The sequence below is a fragment of the Pristiophorus japonicus genome, chromosome 4, assembly GCF_044704955.1.
Source record: "Pristiophorus japonicus isolate sPriJap1 chromosome 4, sPriJap1.hap1, whole genome shotgun sequence".
Classification (NCBI taxonomy): Eukaryota; Metazoa; Chordata; class Chondrichthyes; family Pristiophoridae; genus Pristiophorus; species Pristiophorus japonicus.
Window position 1 is genome coordinate 50660193 of NC_091980.1, and position 23697 is coordinate 50683889.

The 23697-nt window shown below is 44.3% G+C and overlaps 1 protein-coding gene across 13 annotated transcripts in view; it reads left to right on the forward strand.

The window, feature by feature from the left end:
• Positions 1-23697, forward strand: part of LOC139262901 (rap guanine nucleotide exchange factor 6-like) — a 448770-nt gene that overhangs the window by 121543 nt on the left and 303530 nt on the right. For all 13 annotated transcript variants that reach the window (XM_070878168.1, XM_070878169.1, XM_070878171.1 and 10 more), the window contains 2 exons: positions 2606-2662; positions 3984-4067. In XM_070878168.1, the coding sequence (XP_070734269.1) occupies positions 2606-2662; positions 3984-4067 (141 nt within the window). The remainder of the gene's footprint in view (positions 1-2605; positions 2663-3983; positions 4068-23697) is intronic.

A 23697-nucleotide genomic window follows, 5' to 3' on the forward strand; every position in this document is an offset into this window, starting at 1 on the left:
AACAAAAAAAACAAAAACAAAAACCCCCAACCCCAACACAACACCCACCCAACACCACCACAAAAAAACAAACAACCACACCCAAACACCCAAACACCCCACCCCCAAACCCACCCCTCCCCCTCCCTCCTCTTCTCCCCCTCCCCCTCCCCTCCCCTCCCCCTCCCCCTCCCCCTCTCCCCCTCCCCCTCCCCCTCTTCTCCCCCTCCCCTCCCCCTCTTCTCCCCTCCCCCTCCCCCTCTTCTCCCCTCCCCTCCCCTCTTCTCCCCTCCCCTCTTCTCCCCCTCCCCCTCCTTCTCCCCTCCCCCTCTTCCCCCTCCCCCTCTTCTCCCCCTCCCCCTCCCCCTCTTCTCCCCCTCCCCCTCCCTTCTCCCCCTCCCCCTCCCCTCTTCTCCCCCTCCCCCTCTTCTCCCCCTCCCCCTCTTCTCCCCCTCCCCCCTTCTACCCCTCCCCCCCTTCTCCCCCTCCCCCTCCCTCCCTTCTCCCCCTCCCCCTCCCCCTCCCCCTCCCCCTCCCTCCCTTCTCCTTCTCCCCCTCCCCCTCCCCCTCCCTCCCTTCTCCCCTTCCCCCTCCCTCCCTTCTCCCCTTCCCCCTCCCTCCCTTCTCCCCTTCCCCCTCCCCTCCCTTCTCCCCCTCCCCCTCCCTCCCTTCTCCTTCTCCCCCCCCTCCCTTCTCCCCCCCCTCCCTTCTCCCCCCCCTCCCTTCTCCCCCCCCCTCCCTTCTCCCCCCCCCCCTCCCTCCCTTCCCCCCCCTCCCTTCTCCCCCCCCCTCCCTTCTCCCCCTCCCTCCCTTCTCCCCCTCCCTCCCTTCTCCCCCTCCCTCCCTTCTCCCCCTCCCTCCCTTCTCCCCCTCCCTCCCTTCTCCCCCTCCCTCCCTTCTCCCCCTCCCTCCCTTCTCCCCCTCCCTCCCTTTTCCCCCTCCCTCACTTCTCCCCCTCCCTCCCTTCTCCCCCTCCCTCCTTCTCCCCCTCCCCCTCTTCTCCCCCTCCCCCACCTCTCCCCCTCCCCCTACCTCTCCCCCTCCCCCTACCTCTCCCTCTCCCCCTCCTCTCCCCCTCCCCCTACCTCTCCCTCCCCTCTCCCCCTCTCTCTCTCTTTCCCCCTCCCTCTCTCCACCCCTCTCTCATCTCCCCCCCCCCTCTCTCCCCCTCCTCTCGCTGAGTGAGAGGGACACAGACAGACAGAGATAGAGACACTGACAGAGACACACAGGGTGGGGGGCGTCCCAGCACATTGTTGGAGGGCTCCCAGTGCTGCAGTCGGTAAGTAGAAAATGTTTTTTATTTTTACATTTAAAAATTTTTTTTAAATTAAATTTATTGGTGATTTATTAATGTATTTATCATTTATTATTGATGTTGGCTCTTTACTTGTAAAACTGAAGTGTTTAAATGTTTGTAAACTTCCCTTTAAACCCCGCCCCCCCCCCCATTCCCACGCCTGATTTGTAACCTACGCCTGATTTTCTAAGTGTAGGCAAGGTTTTTCTGAGCATACAAAAATCTACACTTACTCCATTCTAAGTTAGTTTGGAGTAAGTTTTCACTGCCTGAACTTTCAAAACGGGCGTAAATGGCCGGACGTGCCCCTTTTTGGAAAAAAAACTGTTCCAAACTGAAACTGTTCTAACTGACTAGAACTGGAGCAAACTAAATGCAGAGAATTGCAATTTCTAAGATACTCCATTCTAAACCAGTTGCTCAAAAAAAACAAGAGCAACTCAGGCCGAAACTTGGCCCCTAAGTTGCCAGACATCTCTGCTCATGGCATTCAGTAACAGATAGACAGAGTAACCTGTTTTGATCTGTTCTTTAATTTTTAAAAGCTATTTTCTTTCCTCAGTCCCACTCTCAGAGCTTCACTTAAAATCTCATGAACTACAGACACAAACCCATGGGGTGTCTCACTCTCAAATGGTGCACCAGCATTGGGGTACCAGCATATCGGGTCATCAGTCTGTTCTCATTTGTTCTTTTTTCCTCTTTTAAGTTTTGCGATTACCCAAACCAGATTTAGAGAAGTGTGATTCATTTTACAGAAATTGGTGATGTCCAGCTTTTAGTAGTTCTGCGATCTAAAAGCCCTACTATGTGAGATTGTAACAACCCAAGAGTTTTAATCTAAAAATCCCAATTTTGGGGGATTTCCACGATGTTGGTGAAACATTTTCTGGGAGTGTGGGTGGGGGAGTTTTCTAAAAGTGGGCCTGCTTGTGCTGCTAGGAATCGATGCCCTTTGATGCAACAAGACCAATGTAATTGGATTCTTTAATAAATGGCACTACTGCTACTAGACAGCCCAGTTATTTTCTTCTCTTTGAAGACTGAACATTTTAATTCTCTGATACCCAGCCTTCATCTATGAATATTAATTCTGAAGTGTAGAAATGAACTGCAATATAGAAAAAAGAAATTGTAATTGTATTCAGAAGTAATCTTTGGAGCGCTCTATTGACCTTGAATTTAATTTGAAATCAATTACCGAGCCAACTTTGGCATTTAAAAAAAAATTAGTTTTCCTGTGGAGGTTGAGAAATTATTAAATAGTTGCCGTGCTTTCATCAATAGAATATTAAAAGCTTTGCTGTGTGAATACTTGTCTTTCAGATTGATGTGCACAACGGTACGTTACGAAAAACATGATGCCAATGAAGTCTTGTTCTAGTAAGTATTCATAACACCGCTCTATGTTTTCATGTCAGCTTTAATCTGAAAAGTCAAAATATTATGCAAAACTTTGAAACTGCAGCAAGGTTCCTTGTGCTGACATTCCTGTAGGATTTTCACAATGGCAGTTTGGCAAGGACTTGTCAAGGTTTACTTGCATGTGGCAATGTTTTTACTTGTCCTTGTAGTGATATCCAGTAGCTTTGTTGCTATTGTGTAAACAATACTGAATTATTCAATATTCACTGAAATGAGAACACTACTGTTTAAGGGAGCTAATACTTTCAATGTAAGGTACTCGCCCTCATGTAGTTGGGAGAGTGATATGTGAAAGATTTCTCCTACCTGTTTGGAGAAATCTTCGTCATCTGGTCGAAGCAGGAATGGATGTAAAATTAACTGAAAGGACAAGTCCATCAGTGAGCCGTTCTCATTGCAGCACTGCAGAATCTACTGATCCTAGAGTAGTCAGTAGTTGTCACTGATGGACTTGTCCTTTCAGTTAATTTTACATCCATTCCTGCTTCGACCAGATGACGAAGATTTCTCCAAACAGGTAGTGTAGCAATTCAATATCAGCTGATTCCTGCGCTGCATCTGTCCAGTCCTGAATTTTTACATGATCATGTTTTTGGATTGCTGTTTTGTATCACTGCTCTGAGAGCCATGTGCTGACTGCCCTGATGCTTCCATCCAGCTTAGTGCGTATTTTCAGGCTTTAAGGTCTCATATAATGAGTTTAACATGATGAAAGGAGAAAAACTGAGCTATAGCCTAACCATTGGAGAGAGAGGATTTGCAATTAGTTTACCTTCTAACTATATGGGGATTGTGCTTTGCATTAGAAATACTATTTTTAATTTAGTAATGTAAATTGTCATAATAATGACAAAAAAGGTTGCAGCCTATGCTGAGTATTGATATTTACCCAAAGAGCTAATCAGTTCTCAAAAAGTAGCATTAGCTACAAGAGCAATTTTACCTTTGGACGAGCCTACAATTTGAGAACTGCTAGTTGTTTAAGGGTAGTGGGAGTAATAGATATCCTGTGGGATACATGTGTCAGTGCATTCCAGTAAAGTATGGTGTAGCACTGTTGGGAATCATACTGGTCTCTCCTTGGTGTGTCAGTATGGAATTTCAGGCTACAGATGAGCTATTCAGATTCAGTTTCAATCCATGGGTTAGCCCTCCTTAATGTAATTCTGTTTGATTATTTGCATCATTACCATTTCATTCAACAAATTAAAATTTTGCTCTTGATGTTTTGCATAACTGTGTGGGTACATTTTCCTTTAACCAATTTTCTTTTTTTTAGTCCTGATAGCATTGCGACTTGCTGGTATATCCTACTTTCAGGATCTGTATTTATCAAAGAGTCAATGTTTCTGCCACGTTGCAGGTAAGTTATGCATTTTTTTCTGTGTAGAGATAATAAATATTATGTTAGGATTCTATGTGACTCAAATGATAGTGGGGAACAAGTCCACACCCAGGATTTTGAAAAGACCTCTCTGTTTCTATGTTTCTATGTCACCCTCAAAAGGAACAAAAGAGGTACTATTTTTCCCTGCAGCGTTCATATGTCCTGGATTGCATTCTCATCAACTGCTCCATTCTACTTCATTCCTCCAAAGCTGTGATACTGAAATAATAACTGTCTGTCCTGAGTTCAGAAAACATTGCTGTTTTTAAATCTCTCTTCCTCTCCATCTGCTCTGGTGGGCTGTTTGATTTTAAATCATAGTGAGAGCCACAACTGAAGTTGAGTATCAGTGCTGGAGAATGAAGCACATTCCTAACTGATGATCTGATAGTCTCCTCCAGCGCTATGATAGTTAAATGAAGGAATAGGCCATTCAGCTTCTCAAGCCGGTTCAACCATTCAATTAGATAAATGACTGATCTGTACCCAACCCTAATTACCCACTGTTAATGCATATCTCTTGATACCCTCACCTAAAAAGAATCTGTCGCTCAAATTCTTGCAAATGTAATTTGACCCAGCATCCACAGCCTTTTGGGGGAGAGATTTCCATATTTCCTCTACACTTGGTGTGAAAAAGTGCTTCCTGATTTCATTCCTAAATGGCTCTAATTTTCAGATTGTGTTCTCCATTCCCCCATCAGCGGAAATAACTTCTCTGTATCATCTCTAGTGAATTTTTATATCATTTCAAACACCTCAATTAGATCAGCTGGTAGCATGGTGGTTATATCACTTTACTAGTAATCCAGAAGCCTAGACGAATAATCAGGAAACATGCGTTCAATACCCACCATGGCAGTTTGTGAATTTGAATTCAGTTAATTAAATAAATCTGGAATAAAAAGCTGGTATCAGTAACGGACCATGAACCTTTCGGAATGTCATTAAAACCCAACTGGTTCACTAATGTCCTTCAGGGAAGGTAACCTGCCGTTCTTATCTGGTCTGGCCTATATGTGACTCCATACCCACAGCAATGTGGTTGACTCTTAACTGCACTGAAAGCCTAGCAAGCCAAAACCACTGCAAAAAAAGTATAATGAGAATAAAGCCAGACGGGCCACTCTTCATTGACCTAGGCATCAGATTCGGACACGACAAGGGCACACCCAGCCTAGTTGACCATGTAAAGTCTTCCTTATTAATATCTGGGGAGTTGTATCTGTTGGAGATGTATCTGTCCATGACTCTCTTAGTAGGAGTGACCACCGCACAGTCCTTGTGGCGAAGAAGTCCCTTCTTCATACTGAGGGCACCCTCCATCATGTTGTGTGGCACTGCCACCGTGCTAAATGGCATGGATGCAGAAAAGATCTAGCAGCTCAAAACTAAGCATCCGAGGGGCACTGTGGGCCATCAGCAGCGGCATAGAAAATAGGAACAGTAGTAGGCCATTCGGCCCTTCGAGCCTGCGCCGCCATTCAATATGATCATGGCTGATCCTCTATCTCAACACCATATTCCCACTTTTTCCCCATACCCTGGTTGCCTTTTGTGTCTAGAAATTTATCTACTTCTTAAATATACAGCAGAATTTTATTCCACCATAAACTGTAATTTCATGGCTCGGCATATCGCTCACTCTACCAGTACTATTAAGTCAGGTGACCAACCCTGGTTCATTGAGGAGAGATGAGCAGCACCAGGCATACCTGAAAATGAAGTGCCAACCTGGTGAAGCTTACTGCACAGGACTACATACATGGTAAATAGCAGAAGCAGCATGCTATAGACAGAGCTAAGCGATCCCGCAATCAACAGAGCAGATCAAAGCTCTGCAGTCCTGCCACATTCAGTTATGAATGATGGTGGACAATTAAATAACTAATGGGTAGAGGAGGTTGCATAAACATCCCCATCCTCAATGATGGTGGAGCCCAGCATGGGAGTGCAAAAGACGAGGCTGAAGCATTCGCAACTATCTTCAACTAGAAAAGCCGAGTGGATGATCCATCTCTGCCTCCTCCTGAGGTCCCCACCATTACAGATGCCAGTTTTCAGCCAATTCAATTCATTCTACATGATAGCAAGAAACAGCTGAGCACACTGGATACAGCAAAGGCTATAAAGGCCCAGACAACATCCCAGCTGTATTGCTGAAAACGTGTTCCTGAACTAGCTGCGTCCCTAGCCTAGATGTTCCAGTACAGCTACAACACTGACATCTACCCAACAAAGTGGAAAATTGCCAGGTATGTACCCTCGACAAAAAGCAGGACACCAATCCGGTCAATTATTGCCCCATCAGTCTACTCTAATCATCAGCAAAGTGATGGAAGGTGTCATGAAAGTGCTATCAAGCGGCACTTACTCCCCAATAAACTGTTAACCGATGCTCAGTTGGATTGCACGAGGTTCACTCAGACAAAAGAGCTGAATTTAGGGGGTGAGATGAGAGTGACTGTCCTTGGCACCAAGGCAGCATTTGCATAAGTTTGACGCCAAGGAGCCCTTGTAAAATTGAAGTCAGTGGGAATCAGGGAGAAAACTCTCCACAGGTTGGAGTCATGCCTAGTACAAACGAAGATGGTGCTTGTTGGAGGCCAATCATCTCTGCCACTCTGGTCAATAGTAAAAGTGGAGGGCAGAGAAACCCAAGGCAAAAAACAAAAAGGCCCATATTACAGCAAAATTCTAAAGGGGCAAAGTGCGTTTAAAAAAAAAACAAGCCTGAAGGCTCTGTGCCTCAATGCGAGGAGTATTCGGAATAAGGTGGATGAATTAACTGCGCAGATAACAGTTAATGGATACGATGTGATTGGCATCACGGAGACATGGCTCCAGGGTGACCAAGGCTGGGAACTCAACATCCAAGGGTATTCAGCATTTAGGAAGGATAGACAGAAAGGAGGCGGGGTGGCGTTGCTGGTTAAAGAAGAAATCAATGCAATTGTAAGGAAGGACATTAGTCTGGATGATGTGGAATCAGTATGGGTGGAGCTGCGGAATTCCAAAGGGCAGAAAACGCTAGTGGGAGTTGTGTATAGACCACCAAATAGTAGTAGTGAGGTTGGGGACAGCATCAAACAAGAAATAAGGGAAGTGTGCAATAAAGGTACAGCAGTAATCATGGGCGACTTTAATCGACATATTGATTGGGCTAACCTAACTGGTAGCAATGCAGTGGAGGATGATTTCCTGGAGTGTATTAGGGATGGTTTTCTAGACCAATATGTCGAGGAACCAACCAGGGGGGAGCTGGCCATCCTAGACTGGGTGATGTGTAATGAGAAGGGACTAATTTGCAATCTTGTTGTGCGAGGCCCCTTGGGGAAAAGTGACCATAATATGGTAGAATTCCTTATTAAGATGGAGAGTGACAAAGTTAATTCGGAAACTAGGTTCTTGAACTTAAGGAAAGGTAACTTCGACGGGATGAGGCGTGAATTGGCTAGAATAGACTGGCAAAGGATACTCAAAGGGTTGACGGTGGATAGGCAGTGGCAAACATTTAAAGATCACATGGATGAACTTCAGCAATTGTTCATGTCTGTCTGGAGTAAAAATAAAACTGGGAAGGTGGCTCAACCATGGCTAACAAAGGAAATTAAGGATAGTGTTAAAGTCAAGGCAGAGGCATATAAATTGGCTAGAAAAAGCAACAAACCTGAGGACTGGGAGAAATTTAGAATTCAACAGAGGAGGACTAAGGGTTTAATTAGGAGGGGGAAAATAGAGTACGAGAGGAAGTTTGCAGGGAATATTAAAACTGACTGCAAAAAGCTTCTATAAATATGTGAGGAGAAAAAGATTAGTAAAGACAAATGTAGGTCCCTTGCAGTCGCATTCAGGTGAATTTTCGTAAATATGAAAACCAAAACTGCATGCAGTATTCCAGATGTGGCCTCACCAATATCTTATACAGCTATAGCAAGACTTCTGACTCCCCATAGTCTTTCCACCATGTACAAGGCACAAGTCAGGAGTGTAATGGAATACTCTCCACTTGCCTGGATGTGTGCAACTCACTCAAGAAACTCGACACCATCTTGAACAAAGCAGCCTGCTTGATTGCACCCCATCCACCACCTTAAACATTTACTCCCTCCACCATTGGCTGCAGTGCGTACCAACTGCAAGAGGCACTGCAGCAACTCATCAAAGCTTTTCTCCAGCACCTCCCAAACCTGCAAACTGTATCACCTAGAAGCACAAGGGCAGCAGGCGCATGGGAACACCACCACCTCCAAGTTCCCCTCGAAGTCCCACACCATTCTGACTTGGAAATATGTTGCCATTCCTTATTCATTGCTGGGTCAAAATCCCGGAACTCCCTACCTAACAGCACTGTGGGAATACCTTCATCACAAGGACTTCAGTGATTTAAGAAGGTAACTCAGCATCAGCTTTTCAAGGGCAATTAGGGATAGGCAATAAATGCTGGCCTTGCCAGCGACGTGCTCATCGCATGAGTGAATACATTTTAAAAAAGAACCCTCAAGATAATACAAGCTGAGTTTATTTAATCTTTAAAGCCCCAGCATCATTCTGGTGATCATTTAAAATGAGAGATTCGGCACAGTAGATGTAGAGAGAAGAGATTTAAAATCAGCTGCATAAACCTCGAGTGGAGTTGTAAAGAAGAGTTGCCATTTAAACATTGCAATATTAGCGGATTGGAACTGGGCAACTTATAACTTCACTCCCACACACGCAGATTTGGGGAGCGTTAGTAAACCTAACCCTCATTCATGCCTTTGTAACTTCTAGACTTGACTACTCCAACACACACCTGACTGGCCTCCCACATTCTACCCTACATAAACTTGAGGTCATCCAAAACTCAGCAATCCATGTCCTAACTCGCACCAAGTCCTGCTCACCCATCACCCCTGTGCTCGCTGACCTACATTGGCTAAGCAAAGCCTCGATTTCAAAATTCTCATTCTTGTTTACAAATCCCTTCATGGCCTCGCCCCTCCCTATCTCTGTAATCTCCTTCAGCCTAACAACTCCCCCGAGATGTCTGCGCTCGTTAAATTCTGCCCTCTTGAGAATCCCTGATTATAACTGCTCAACCATCGATGGCCTTTAGCTGCCTAGACCCCAAGCTCTGGAGCTCACTCCATAAACCTCTCCGCCTCTCTACTTCTCTTTCCTCCTTTAAGGTGCTCCTTAAAACCTACCTCTTTGACCAAGCTTTTGGTGGTCATCTGTAATTTTTTATGTGGCTCGGTGTCCAATTTATTTGTTTTGTCTTAAAACACTCCTGTAAAAGCGCCTTAGGACCTTTTACTACGCTAAAGGTGCTATATAAATACACGTTGTTGTTGTTGTAACTAGGCACCTGATGTCTTCATTCTCATGGTTTGTGCCATGGTAATTTATGTGGCCAACATATCAATTACTTTTACAAACTGCAACATGCCTATACCATGATTCATAACCTCATACTGATAGTTACCATAGTGCAAGCAGAAAATCAACTATTTCTTGGCACTGGGAAGAGTGCTGAATACTGGTGAATGTAAAATGAAACCAAAAGAAAGAAGCAGTTAAAAATCAAACTGCAGAAATAAGCTATGAGAGTGTGGTTTCTGATATTTTGTGCAATTTCCCTGTAAAATTCAGTGATGTAAAAGTCCATAATTGTGCAGTTCAGCTGTCACCATATGGTGGCACTGGGTAGATTCACGGGTGCAATCTTTTGGAACTTGTTATTCCACTTAGCTCAAGGTTCAGATAACATTGATGAACTGCTTAAACTTGGCTGTTGCAGTCTGAGGTCATTTGTACCATTCTGCATCGCAGTCCATATCTTAGACATATAGGCAGCAGCAGCAGACACCCATATTCAAAACAACATTGAGATAAAGTTTTCAGAGAAATAACATGCCATATCTGTAATACCTATTAAGGGAAAATGTCTAATGCTCTGGAGGAACAGGACAGTAGAAACATGCACATACCATGAGCACTTCCTCTTATTTGTCACGATCTAATATACCTAAGGATATTTTCCTTTGCCAGAATGAGGGGCTGCAGTGTGCAAGAATCTCTTTGAGGCCCCTCGACTGAAGAAAATATCATGGACACCTTAGTATATTAAGTTGTAAAGAGTTACAAGACAGTGACGTAGTTTTGGGGCACTGATGTCTTCATTCTCATGGCTTGTGTTCTTGCTAATCCTAATTAGCATCACTTTTACAGTGTGGTACACAGAGAATCAAAGAGCTAGTGCCTCTATTAGGTGCTCCTAGTGTGGAGTTGCACTCAGTCTTGAAGCCTTTGATTTTCCATTCATTAAAATGAATTTAATGGACAGAAAATTACAAGCTGTGGACCTGTGATTTCCTGACCTCTCCCTGGGAGTGCCTTATCGTGGAGTTAGCCCCTAAGTGTGGGAGTCTAAATTCGTGAAATGAATCCAAAAAAGGGGAAATGAGATTAAAAGACACTGTACTTCAAGAGAAAAGTAACAAAATGGGGGATGGTAACTGGAAACCATGAGGGAACCATTGAATATCATAAGTAATAGCCATATAACCCCTGCCGGAATGAAGATGGAGTCGTGACTGAAAAAGGTAAGTGGTCTGTTGGAGCAGAAAAGACTTAATAACTGAATTCCATCTTCATTCCTGAGCGGTGATTGCAGCAATATTTCTCACCCTGTAACCAGGTTTCATTGGTTTCCTTTTACATATGAGAAAAGAGAAGTTACTGGATGACTGCTAACATTGTACCGCTGTTTAAAAAGTGAGTAAGAGATAGACCAAGTAATTACAAGCCAGTCAGCCTAACCTCGGTGGTATGCAAATTATTGGGAAAAATTTGGAGGAGCAGTATTAATCGTCATTTAGAAAGATACACAGATTAATCAAGGATAGTCAGCATAGATTTGTTAAGGGAAGGTCATGTCTGACTAATTTGATTGCATTTTTGAGGAGGGTCGATGAGGGTAGCGCATTTGATATAGTCTACATGGATTTTGACGAGGTAGACTGACCAGAAAAGTAAAAGCCCATGGGATTCAAGGGAAAATGGCAAGTTGGAGCCAAAATTAACTCAGTGGCAGGAAGCAAATGATAATGGTCGATGGGTGTTTTTATGACTGGACGGCTATTTCCAGATAGGTTCAGCAGAACTCAGTACTGGGTCCCTTGCTTTTTGTGGTATATCAATGATTTAGACTTGCATATGGAGGCTATTTGCAGATGATACATAAATTGGCCATGTGGTTGATCGTGAGGAAGAAAGCTGTAGACTGTAGGAAGATATCAATGAAAGAAAGACTTACATTTATTTAGCGCCTTTCACGACTACCGGACATCTCAAAGCACTTTACAGCTAATTAAGTACTTTTGAAGTGTAGGCACTGTTGTAATGTGGGAAAGGCGGCAGCCAATTTGTGCACAGCAAGCTCTTACAAATAGCAATGTGATTATGACCAGGAAATCTGTTTTTGTGTTGTTGATTGAGGAATAAATATTATCCAGGGTACCGGGGATAACTCCCCTGCTCCTTTTCTTGAGAGAGAGAGAGAGAGCGAGCAGACGGAGCCTCAGTTTCATCTGAAAGACAGCACCTTCGACAGGGAAGCACTCCCTCAGCACTGCACTGGAGTGTCGGCCTTGAATTTTGTGCTCAAGTTCCTGGATTGGGACTTGAACCTATAACCTTCTGACTCGAAGGTGAGTGTGCTAACCACTGAGCTACAACTGACCCTGACAGTGAACTGGTCAGGTGGGCAGGTAAGTGGCAAATGGAATTCAATCCAGAGAAGTGTGAGGTAATGCATTTTTGGCTAACCAGGCAAGGGAATACACAATAAATGATAGAATAATCAGAAGTGTCGAGGAACAGAGGGGCTTTTAAGTCCTTGAAGGTAGCAGGACAGGTAGATAAGGTGGTTAAGAAGACATACAGGACGCTTTCCTTTATTAGCCAAGGCATAGAATATTACATAGGATACATGGCACAGAAACATGTCATTTGGCCCAACCAGCCCATGCTGGCGTTTATGCTTCACTTGAGCCTCCTCTCGTCTTTCCTCCTCTAAATCTATCAGAATAACCCTCTATTCCCTTCTCCCATGTCTAGCCTCCCCTTAAATGCATCTATACTATTCGCTTCTACTCTCTGGTAGCGAGTCCCACATTCTCACCACTTTTTGTGTAAAGAATTTTCTCCTGAATTCCCTATTGGATTTTTTGATGATCACCTTTTATTGATGATCTCTAGTTATGCCCTTCCCCACAAGTGGAAACATTGGGGTCAAGTTTCGGCCGCCTGCTAGAATGGCGCACATCGGAGAGGCCCGCCTAATTTATAGAACAAAAATTGCGCCGAATACTTACCTCGCGATTCTCAGATAGCTGTAGGCTCAATTCCACCTAGACGTTGCGCAGCAGGAGCTGCTGGAGGTGGAACTACAGACCTGCGCTGGCAGCTGTGCGCGTGCGCAGTAACTGCTGGCATCCTGTCTCCAGGGTGGCGACCCTATCCCAGGCTGAAGGGACGTCGCCCCTATCTCCGGCTGAGTGGCCTGCGCATCTTAGCTCGGCATCGGCTGCATGCGGGTCCCGCCCAAAGTCCCGGGCAGAGCCCGGCTTCCTCGACGTCAGCAGGGCCTGCCCGCCCACATCTCGCTGGGGTGGGCCCTGCCTGAAGAGCCGGCGGCGGCAGCTGTAGATTAGCTCTAATTCCACAAGATTCTATATGTTCGAGTAACCACTTGTGTGGTACCTTATCAAATGTACACTTAGCAGCATAGGAATTAGGAACCCTAGCGAATCTGTTCCTTTCCTTTCTCTTCCATTCAATCCCTCAAAGCCCAGGAATGCCAATTGTAGTGTCCCACCATTATTCCAACTTAAGTCAACAGAACAGTGAAGGAGTTGGGTGGGGCTTTTCTGGTCTACACAGCGCAGTACCACACCACACTGTAAATTTACCAAATGGATTTTAAAAATAAGGAAATAAATAGCTGGGAAATATAGCTGTTCTACAGAAACTTGTTTGCACAAGAGATTCTATCTGCTTCTGTATGTTGGGGTCACATGGGGAATTTACAGTATCACTGACTAGAATTGTTTTCTGTGAAACAGTCCCATCACATCAGTGAGATAGGCAGGTCAAGCTTTCTGAAATATACTGAAGTGTTGAGAGGAAGTATAATTACTTTCAAGATGTGCTTCAATATTTGTTGGACACTTGTTCGCATTAACATTTGTTCATGCACTTGAGTTCCTGATTTTGACTGAGCCACTGGGTGAAGTCAGAGATGGGCTGAATGGAGACAAAGAATAGAAGAAACATTGAAGGCCTGAGAAGCTCTCCAGTACTTTCCGTTAGCTGGTTACAACTTTTGTATTTGAGAAAGGGGACATAGTCTTGGAGTAAGGGGCCGCTCATTTAAAACTGAGATGAGGAGAAATTTCTTCTCTCAGGATTGTAAATCTATGGAATTCTCTGCCCCGAGAGCTGTGGAGGCTGGGTCATTGAATATATTTAAGGCGGAGATACAGATTTTTGAGCGATAAGGGAATAAAGGGTTATGGGGAGCGGGCAGGGAAGTGGAGCTGAGTCTGATCAGATCATCCATGATATTGAATGGCGGAGCATGCTCGAGGGGCCAGGTGGCCGACTCCTGCTCTTATTTCTTATGTTCTATGTTCTTAAAAGGAACAGATTCCTGCCTCTTCTCTAGGTCAGTCAATTTTATATGTGATGGAAAGGAGGATGTGGGGAGAAAGAAATACATTTTTGAAATTGGGAGAAACAAAACAAGGAAGTTGGTCACAAGAAACTTGATTTAAAGTGCTCTATGTGTGGCCTTCCTATTGCAAATTCATTTTGCAAATTTACACATTTAAAATGCAAATTTGGGAAAATGCAAAACTCTCGTTAGCTTTTGCTTTAATACAAACTAAACTGTTGCCAGGCCAGCAGCTCAGGGAAGTTTTGCAAAAGCTGGAATGCGAGACATCAGATGGGGCTTTGTTTCTGTCAATTCCCACTGATTCAGTCATTTTGCACTTTTGGTGCCACTCATTTGCTGATTTGAATTCTGTGGAATGTTTTATTTCAATGTTGCTTTGGTTGGTTAAATTCTAAATCTACCAATGGAAGGGACTGCAAAACATTTTCCACAGCTCCGGTAATGCAAAATTGAAACCAGTGGAACCAGAATAGCAACCTCTTGTGCATCTTCCCTCCCTTTCCCCACCATTAGCAGCTGTGCCCTCAGCTGCCTAGGCCTGACGCTCAGGAATTCCCTTCCTAAAGCCCTCTGCCTCTCCATCTCCCTCTGCTCCTTCAAAGCGTTAAGTCTTTTGGCAACCCCTCCTGTTATTTTCCGTGTCTATTTTCTTTCTTTTTCCTCTCTGAAGCTCATGGGGATGTTTTTTTTTGCCTATGTAATTGTTATTTTTTTGAGGCAAAAGTTAGAGATAATGGTAGAATGGATTCCTGTGGAAAAGGCATCGGATTTGAGGACCAGCAAAAAGCAGTTTAATTAAGAGGGTAATAGAATTTCAGAATGGAATATTGGTAGAGATAGTGGAACAAAAAACTATGGCAGTTTTTATTTTAAAAAGACAAATTCCTATTTGGAATGGGGATACTGGACTATTAGAACATAAGGAAAATAAGAACATAAGAATTAGGAACAGGAGTAGGCCATCTAGCCCCTCGAGCCTGCTCCGCCATTCAACAAGATCATGGCTGATCTGGCCGTGGACTCTGCTCCACTTACCCACCCGCTCCCCATAACCCTTGATTCCCTTATTGGTTAAAAATCTATCTATCTGTGATTTGAATGCATTCAATAAGCTAGCCTCAACTGCTTCCTTGGGCAGAGAATTCCACAGATTCACAACCCTCTGGAAGAAGAAATTCCTTCTCAACTCAGTTTTAAATTGGCTCCCCCGTATTTTGAGGCCGTGCCCCCTAGTTCTAGTCTCCCCGACAAGTGGAAACAACCTCTCTGCCTCTATCTTGTCTATCCCTTTCATTATTTTAAATGTTTCTATAAGATCACCCCTCATCCTTCTGAACTCCAACGAGTAAAGACCCAGTCTACTCAATCTATCATCATAAGGTAACCCCCTCATCTCCGGAATCAGCCTAGTGAATCGTCTCTGTACTCCCTCCAAAGCTAGTATATCCTTCCTTAAGTAAGGTGACCAAAACTGCACGCAGTACTCCAGGTGCGGCCTCACCAATACCCTATACAGTTGCAGCAGGACCTCCCTGCTTTTGTACTCCATCCTTCTCGCAATGAAGGCCAACATTCCATTCGCCTTCCTGATTACCTGCTGCACCTGCAAACTAACTTTTTGGGATTCAAAAAGAGTTTCATGCACAAGGACCCCCAGGTCCCTCTGCACCGCAGCATGTTGTAATTTCTCCCCATTCAAATAATATTCCCTTTTACTGTTTTTTTTTCCCCAAGGTGGATGACCTCACATTTTCTGACATTGTATTCCATCTGCCAAACCTTAGCCCATTCGCTTAACCTATCCAAATCTCTTTGCAGCCTCTCTGTGTCCTCTACACAACCCGCTTTCCCACTAATCTTTGTGTCATCTGCAAATTTTGTTATACTACACTCTGTCCCCTCTTCCAGGTCATCTATGTATATTGTAAACAGTTGTGGTCCCAGCACCGATCCCTATGGCACACCACTAACCACCAATTTCCAACCCGAAAAGGACCCATTTATCCCGACTCTCTGCTTTCTGTTAGCCAGCCAATTCTCGATCCATGCTAATACATTTGCTCTGACTCCGCGTACCTTTACCTTCTGCAGTAACCTTTTGTGTGGCACCTTATCGAATGCCTTTTGGAAATCTAAATACACCACATCCATCGGTACACCTCTCTCCACCATGCTCGTTATATCCTCAAAGAATTCCAGTAAATTAGTTAAACATGATTTCCCCTTCATGAATCCATGTTGCGTCTGCTTGATTGCACTATTCTTATCTAGATGTCCCGCTGTTTCTTCCTTAATGATAGCTTCAAGCATTTTCCCCACTACAGATGTTAAACTAACCGGCCTATAGTTACCTGCCTTTTGTCTGCCCCCTTTTTTAAACAGAGGCGTTACATTAGTTGCTTTCCAATCCGCTGGTACCTCCCCAGAGTCCAGAGAATTTTGGTAGATTATAACGAATGCATCTGCTATAATTTACGGCATCTCTTTTAATACCCCGGGATGCATTTCATCGGGACCAGGGGACTTGTCTACCTTGAGTCCCATTAGCTTGTCCAGCACTACCCCCATAGTAATAGTGATTATCTCAAGGTCCTCCCTTCCCACATTCCTGTGACCAGTCATTTCTGGTATGGTTTTTGTGTCTTCCACTTCCAGAATCACTGTAAATAAACTGAAGGAAGGTTTGGAAGTATTTGAGGATCATCCTGGAGAGCAAAGATAACCCCAGGTTCTTCTCTCCTACCAGCTATCTACAATGTCCCATACATTCACCTCCAAGAAATGCGAGAAGCCTATGTGTATCTTTATTACTAATATTGCGACCATCTGTTCAGTTGCTCAACTTCCTCTTGCCCACCAAGCCAAATCTCCCCCAAGCTCCTACTTGCCCAAGCCTTGATATTGTGTCCTTTTCTAGTTTCTCCCCTATTTTCCCTCATGCCCTCTGAGTTCATAATTTCCATTACTTCCACTTCTCTTGACCTTATTTTCAATGAACTGCAAACCACACAACTTCCCTTCCATACCGTTATTTCTGGAGTCCCCCGCAATGACCTGGCCTTGGCCCCTCGGCCTCTCTTCCTCATGTTTTTAATATATCTTCTGAAATTAATAGTATTCAAAATAAACAACTAGAGCAGTTTGTTTTTAATGAATAACCTTGATAAGAAAACTGTTATGTTTTGGTCATCAGTATGTTGAGACATTGATATGTGGCACTATGGCTGAACAAAAGGTAAATAGAGGTTTTCTATCTCCATGGTTTTGAATTGCTAATCTTGGCTCTGCTACAGCAAAAGGGACTGAGTGAAAGTCAGTTGTCGTCTCAATAAAGGAGGAAAGATCTTTCAAAGTTGAGTGGTGCTGTACGTGTCTCTCAGCCTCCAGCTTCAAACACAATTGTTGAAATGGAGCATAGAGTGCAGGTGATGTGTAGCTCCAATATCACAAAAATTAAATTTTTCTTTGCAATCTCAGCACTTTAAACTTTTAAGACATATGCTTATGTCTTTCTGGTTAGCTGTCAACTCAGTGCAGCATGAATGTTTGACAAATTTTAGGATGTGGACAAACCTAACACACAGATTCCTTTGTCAGTCGATTTTTTAAACTATTCCTTCTCGGATGTGGGAGTTGCTGGCAAGGGCTAATGGCTTGTTGGGTCTCTTCAGAGGGCAGTTAAGAGTTAACCACCGGCGTTGTATATAGGCTCAGTCAGTAAACACAACAGATTTCCTTCCTTTAAGGACATTCGTGAACCAGTTGGGTTTTTATGACAATCTGATTGTTTCATGGTCACTTTTACTGATACCAGCTTTTATATCCAGATTTTAAAAAAATGGAACTCAAATTCTTAAACTGCATGGTGGGATTTGAACTCCCATTTTCTGGATTATTAGTCCATCTAGTGACTTGTCATTTGTTTGCGAGGGGAGAAAGGAGATCATATTTACAGCAATATTTTTTTATATACAAACATGAAAAATGTTTATTGAAAATGGTTCCCATGCTGATATAATAGTGTGTCTTACTCAGGAATGTGACATTGGAGGTATCAACTACAGAAGTTATCAACAGTAGTACAAACACGCCAGAATTTCTGCTAACTGTGCTTGCCTGCTTCAATGCTAAACAAATTCACCAAATTATTCAGAAGTGAGACTAGTTGGCACCAGCTAGTACTTGTTAACTGGATAATACATTTGGACTATTTTAGTAAATGAGTGGAAAATATAGCCCCCAACTATGTGATGACACAAAAGTTAATTTATTTTGCAAAATCCTGATTTACATTTATGGCAATACAGCAGTTTAGACTGGTGACCGTACAATATTTCCACAGACTCGGCTGTAATATTTGAGGAATTAATGATTTTATGGTACATTACTCTAGCATGTAAATTAAATTCAACATGTTTCCCAACAGTGAAATTACAGAGAGGTACAAGAACTATAGAGTAGTAATAATGGGGGACTTCAATTATCTTAATATACACTGGGATAGTAATAATGTAAAGAGCAGAGAGGGGCAAGAATTTCAGAAGTGTGTTCAGGAGAACTTTCTTGAATCAGTATGTTTCCCGCTCAAGGAGGAAGGAGGTATTGCTGGATCTGGTTCTGGGGAATGAGGTAAGTCAAGTGGAGTAAGTGTCAGTAGGGGAACATTTAGGGAACAGTGATCATAGTAGCATAAACTTTAGATAAGCTATGGAAAAGGACAATGAGCAATCTAGAGTAAAAATACTTAATTGGAGGAAGGCAAATTTCAAAGGGTTAAGAACGGATCTGGCTCGGGAAAATTGGAATCAAAGATTGACAGGCAAAACTGTAATTGAACGATGGGCTGCCTTTAAAGAGGAGATGGTTCGGTACAGTCGAGGTACATTTCCACAAGAGAGAAAGGTAGGGCAACAAAAGCCAAAGCTCCCTAGATGAAGGAGATAAAGAGTAAGATGAAGCAGAAAAAGAGCGCATATGACAGGTTGAGAATACAAGTGAGAATCAGGCTGAATATAGAAAGTTCAGAGGTGAAGTGAAAAATAAATAAGAGGGGCAAAGAGAGAGTATGAGAATAGATTGGCAGCAAACATAAAATGGAATTCACCAAAAAGGAGACCTACGCATGGAGGCAGAGGGTGTGGTTGAGGTACTAAATGTGCACTTTGCATCTGTCTTCACCAAGGAAGATGATGCTGCCAAAGTCGTAGTGAAGATACTGGATGAGATAACAATTGACTAGAAAGGCTGTCTGTACTTAAAGTTGATAAGTCAACCCGACCAAATGGGATGCATCCTAGGATACTGAGGGAGGTTAAGGAGGAAATCGCGGAGGTACTGGCCATAACCTTCCAATCCTCTTTAGATACGGGGGTGATGCCAGAGGACTGGTGAATTGCAAATGTTACACTCTTGTTCAAAAAGGGTGCAAGGCTAAACCCAGCAATTACAGGCCAGTCAGTTTAACCTCGGTAGTGGGGAAACTTTTAAAAACGATAATCAAGATCAAAGTTAACAGTCACTTGGACAAGTGTGGATTAATTAAGGCAAATTGTGTTTAACTAACTTGATTGAGTTTTTTAATAAGGTAACAAGAGAGAGCTGATGGTATTGCGGTTGATGTGGTGTCAATGGACTTCCAAAAGGCGTTTGATAAAGGACCACATAATAGGCTTGCTCGCAAAGTTGAAGCCCATAGAATAAAAGTGACAGTGGCAACATCGATACAAAATTGGCTAAGTGACAGAAAACCAAGAATAGTGGTGAACAGTTGTTTTTCGGACTGGAGGAAGGTATACAGTGGTGGTCCTCGGGTCGGTACTAGGACCACTGCTTTTCTTGATGCATATTAATGGTTTGGGCTTGGATGTACAGGGCACAATTTCAAAATTTGCAGATGACACAAAACTTGGAAGTATAGTGAACAGTGAAGAGGATAGTAATGGACTTCAAGAAGACATAGGCAAGCTGGTGAAATGGGCAGACACGTGGCAGATGAAATTTAACACACAAAAGTGCGAAGTGATGCATTTTAGTAGGAAGGAACGAGGAGAAGCAATATAAACTAAAGGGTACAATCCTAAAGGGTGTGCATTAACAGAGAGACTTGGTATATATGCACAAATCGTTGAAGGTAGCAGGGCAGGTTGAGAAAGTGGCTAAAAAACATACGGGATTCTGGGCTTCATAAATAGAGGCACAGAGCTCAATTTTCCCCAGTGATTGATGCTGTTTTTTGGCGTAAGTTTTTAAAAAAAAAAAACGTTTCCCCAAGGAATCTGCGTCAGTGTAACTGAGTTAATAACGATTTTTTAGGTTAGGTTTTTTTTGCGTAGCCCGATGTCTGCGCCAGTTTTTGTCAATTATGTAAGTTTGCCTCCCAAAAATGTCTCCTTAGTCGGTGTATCTGACCATTCCCGAAAAACCTTCCAGTGAGTTAAAAAAAAGCAGCGCACATTGAGAAATCGGCGCAGAAAGATGCCATTGTTTTTCAGCGAAGCTTTGGAGGGAGTCAAGAAGACTTAAATAAACATAAAGATTTTTTTTTACCTTTATAACACAGTAAATGGAAGTTTGATGGAATTCTGTAACTTTTCATATTCTTTCAACTGACATGCCACCACCAAACATCTGCAAACCAGGCTCGAGGGTCAGAGCGTCGGCCAGCAGAATCGGTCCCGCGCCCGGACACGGGCTCGGGGCTCAGCTGCAAAAGAAGCCCGGGTGGGCTGAGGGTGGTGTGTGCTGTGGAATGTGATCAGAAGGCATCAGAAGCCTGCACTATCCATCAAATCAAGCCCGGGTGGGTGGGGGGCTGAGAAAAGCATCAAAAGCCTGCAATATCCATCAAATCAAGTCTGGGTGGGTGGGGGGCTGAGAAAAGCATCAGAAGCCTGCAATATCCATCAAATCAAGTCTGGGTGGGTTGGGGGGGGTGCTGTGGAAGGCGATCGGAAGGCATCACAAGCCTTCACTCGGTTTTGGGGGGGTCCCGATCACTGCGCCTGCTCGGACCTGGGTGTGGTCCATACAGACCTGTGGGGAGAGAGAACAAAGAGCCTTGTCCTGCCTGCCTGCTGTTTTGAGCTTCTTGCAAAGGTAAAGTTTAAGCATGGGGACAATACTGACAATGCTATACCTTGTGCAAGCCTTTTGCATCATGGTGCTGCGGAGGAGACAATTGATTTGACATCAAAGCCTGTCGGGTGATGGGCAGGAGGCCTTGCCCACGTCGGACATATCGAGACATGCATTCGTACCTACGCCCGAGTGGTGCAGACTGTGTCAGAAGGCTGCGTTTCTGCAAGTAAGTTGTAACTGAGATCTCTGAGTTGGTGAAAGCAGACATGCAACCTAGAAGCATCAGGAGGACTGCTTTGTCAGTTGATGTGAAGGTTACAGCTGCACTTTCATTCTATTCTTCCAAGCTACAACTGGGGATGTGTGTGCCATTTCTCAACATGCAACACATGTCTGCATTCGACAGGTGACTGCCGCACTATATGCCCAGAGGAATGATTACATAAAGTTTCCCAAGATTGCCCAGGCAATGCGTGAAAGGGCTGTGGGCTTCTCCAGGATTTCTGGCTTTGCAAAGGTACAGGGCTGCATTGATTGTACCCACATCGCCTTGCAAGCATCTTTTGGAGGATTCCAAAATGTACAGGAACAGAAAAGGCTTCCACTCCATTAATGTGCAGCTCGTGTGTGACGACATGCATCGCATCATGTCAGTCGATGCAAGATACCCTGGAAACACCCATGATGTGTTCATCCTAGACGACAGCGTGATATCTGTCATGTTTCAGCAGCAGCCAGAAGGACAGAGCTGGCTACTGGGAGACAAAGGATACGGCCTCGCCACCTGGCACATGACACCCCTATGCGTAACCCGGACAGAAGCTGACCGGGAATGCAACATGTAGCACATTGCAACGCGCAGCATAATAGAAACGACCATTGTCATCTTGAAACAGCGTTTCCGATGCCTGGACCATTCCGGAGGCTACTTGCTATACTCCCCTGAGATTGTCAGTCAGTTCACTGTTGTATGTTGCATAACTTAGTCATCATGAGGCAGCAGCAGATGGTAGTAGAAGACGCACCTGCGTTAAAGGGACATGACTGCCTAACCTCCTCCGCCGTCGTGGTCTGGGCTCAGGTAGTTGTATGACTTCCTCCTTCTCCTCATCTTCATCATTATCGGCCACTCTCAGATGACAAGGAGGAGGAAGCCATGCAACTACCTGAACCCGGAGCACGACGGCGGAGGAGGGCTGGCCGTCATGCCCCTTTAACGATTGCTCGAACCTTGCGCCAGCAGTTCATCCGTGAATGCTTTACTGCCTCAAGGCTCAGCGCCAACTATTCCATGTGGACCATGTTTACTGTTTAGACCTGTTCTGTAATGTTGTGTTGTGTTAATGGAACAAATGATGGAAGTGATTCTTGTTTACTTAAAAATTGTGTTAATAATGGAACAAATAATGTAAATGATTCAGTTATAATTTAAAATATATTTTATTCAAAAGTTTAACACACATTTCTTTATACATAACTTAACTTTAATAAAAAATATCCTTGTATCAAACTTTAAAGTTTTCAGTTAAGATCACTTACAAACTTTAAGATCACTTACAAACTTTTAAACTTGTAAATTTACATAACTTACAAAAAACTTTTAATTTAAGAACAACAGTAACAACAGCAGCAGCAGCAAAGCAAGGCTGCACCCATCTCTGCTCCACCTTCTTCTAAGACTGCCCGCTGCGCTTGGTCTTGGTGACTCCACCACTCCCCGCAGGGGGTGACGCAGTGCTTCTCTGGTTGGTACCATGGTACCAAGCTGATTCTAACATCTCAGGTAATGTGCATCTGTTGATGGATGGTGGGGGGGTGGCGGGGGCGGGGTGCTGCAGGCAGCAATATGGAGGGCCCGGCTTGGGGCTCTTCAGAGGCTGATCTGGGGATTGGAGTGGGAGTAGCAGTTAATTCTGTCAATGGTACACAAGGTCTGGGCGCGTTCTCTTATTGCAGCAGCTAACTCCAAAATTCCCTCTCTCGTGCCCTGACAGTGTCTCAAGTACCTCCAACATTCTCTCCCTCATGTTCGTCAACAGTGTCTCGCCTACCTGTGACATGCCCTCCCTCATGTTGAGGAAAAGTGTGTCAACTACCTGAAACATTCCCTCATGTTTACTGACATGGTTTCAGCTGACTGAGATATTTCCTCCCTCATGTTCCTGGACAGTGTTTCCATTTCTCGTGAGAGTGTTGTTACTTCTCCCGACAGTCCCAATCACCCACCCTACTGATGGTGTCCAGGAGTGATTGCATAAGGTCAGTGCTCTCCCCACTCATTGCCATCATGTGAACTACATCTATTAGATCCTGCACCTCAGGAGAGCGTGGTTGAGCTCTCCTTCCCCCCCTCATCTTGGATGTGGCTTGCAGCATCCCAGTGGGACCCGCAACCTGGGACGGTGGGGCCCTGGGTATGCCTTGCTGCACCCCACCATTGGGACCCGCAGCCTCGGACGGTGGGGTCCTGAGTGTACCTCGCTGCACCCCAGTGGAATCCCAGGCTTAGGACATTCCATGGTTTCCCACCGTCCGATCAACACTCAAACCACTAGTCAGAGAAGGGGCTGGCACCTCAATGAGCGGCACCTGCACCTCTTCCAAAGTCAGTAAAACAGTGGGGGCTTCATCTGTCCCCTCCCATTTCCCCTCACCCCCATGCTCTTAGTCTGGAAGGTGGGATTGGAAGATGTTCTCCTCTTCAGACACGTCCTCGTCTGAATCTGCTTCGTCAGGGTTGGCCTCAAGTTCTGCAAAATATAATAGAACAGACAAATGGTTAGCAGCAGAGGAGGGGGCAGGGTG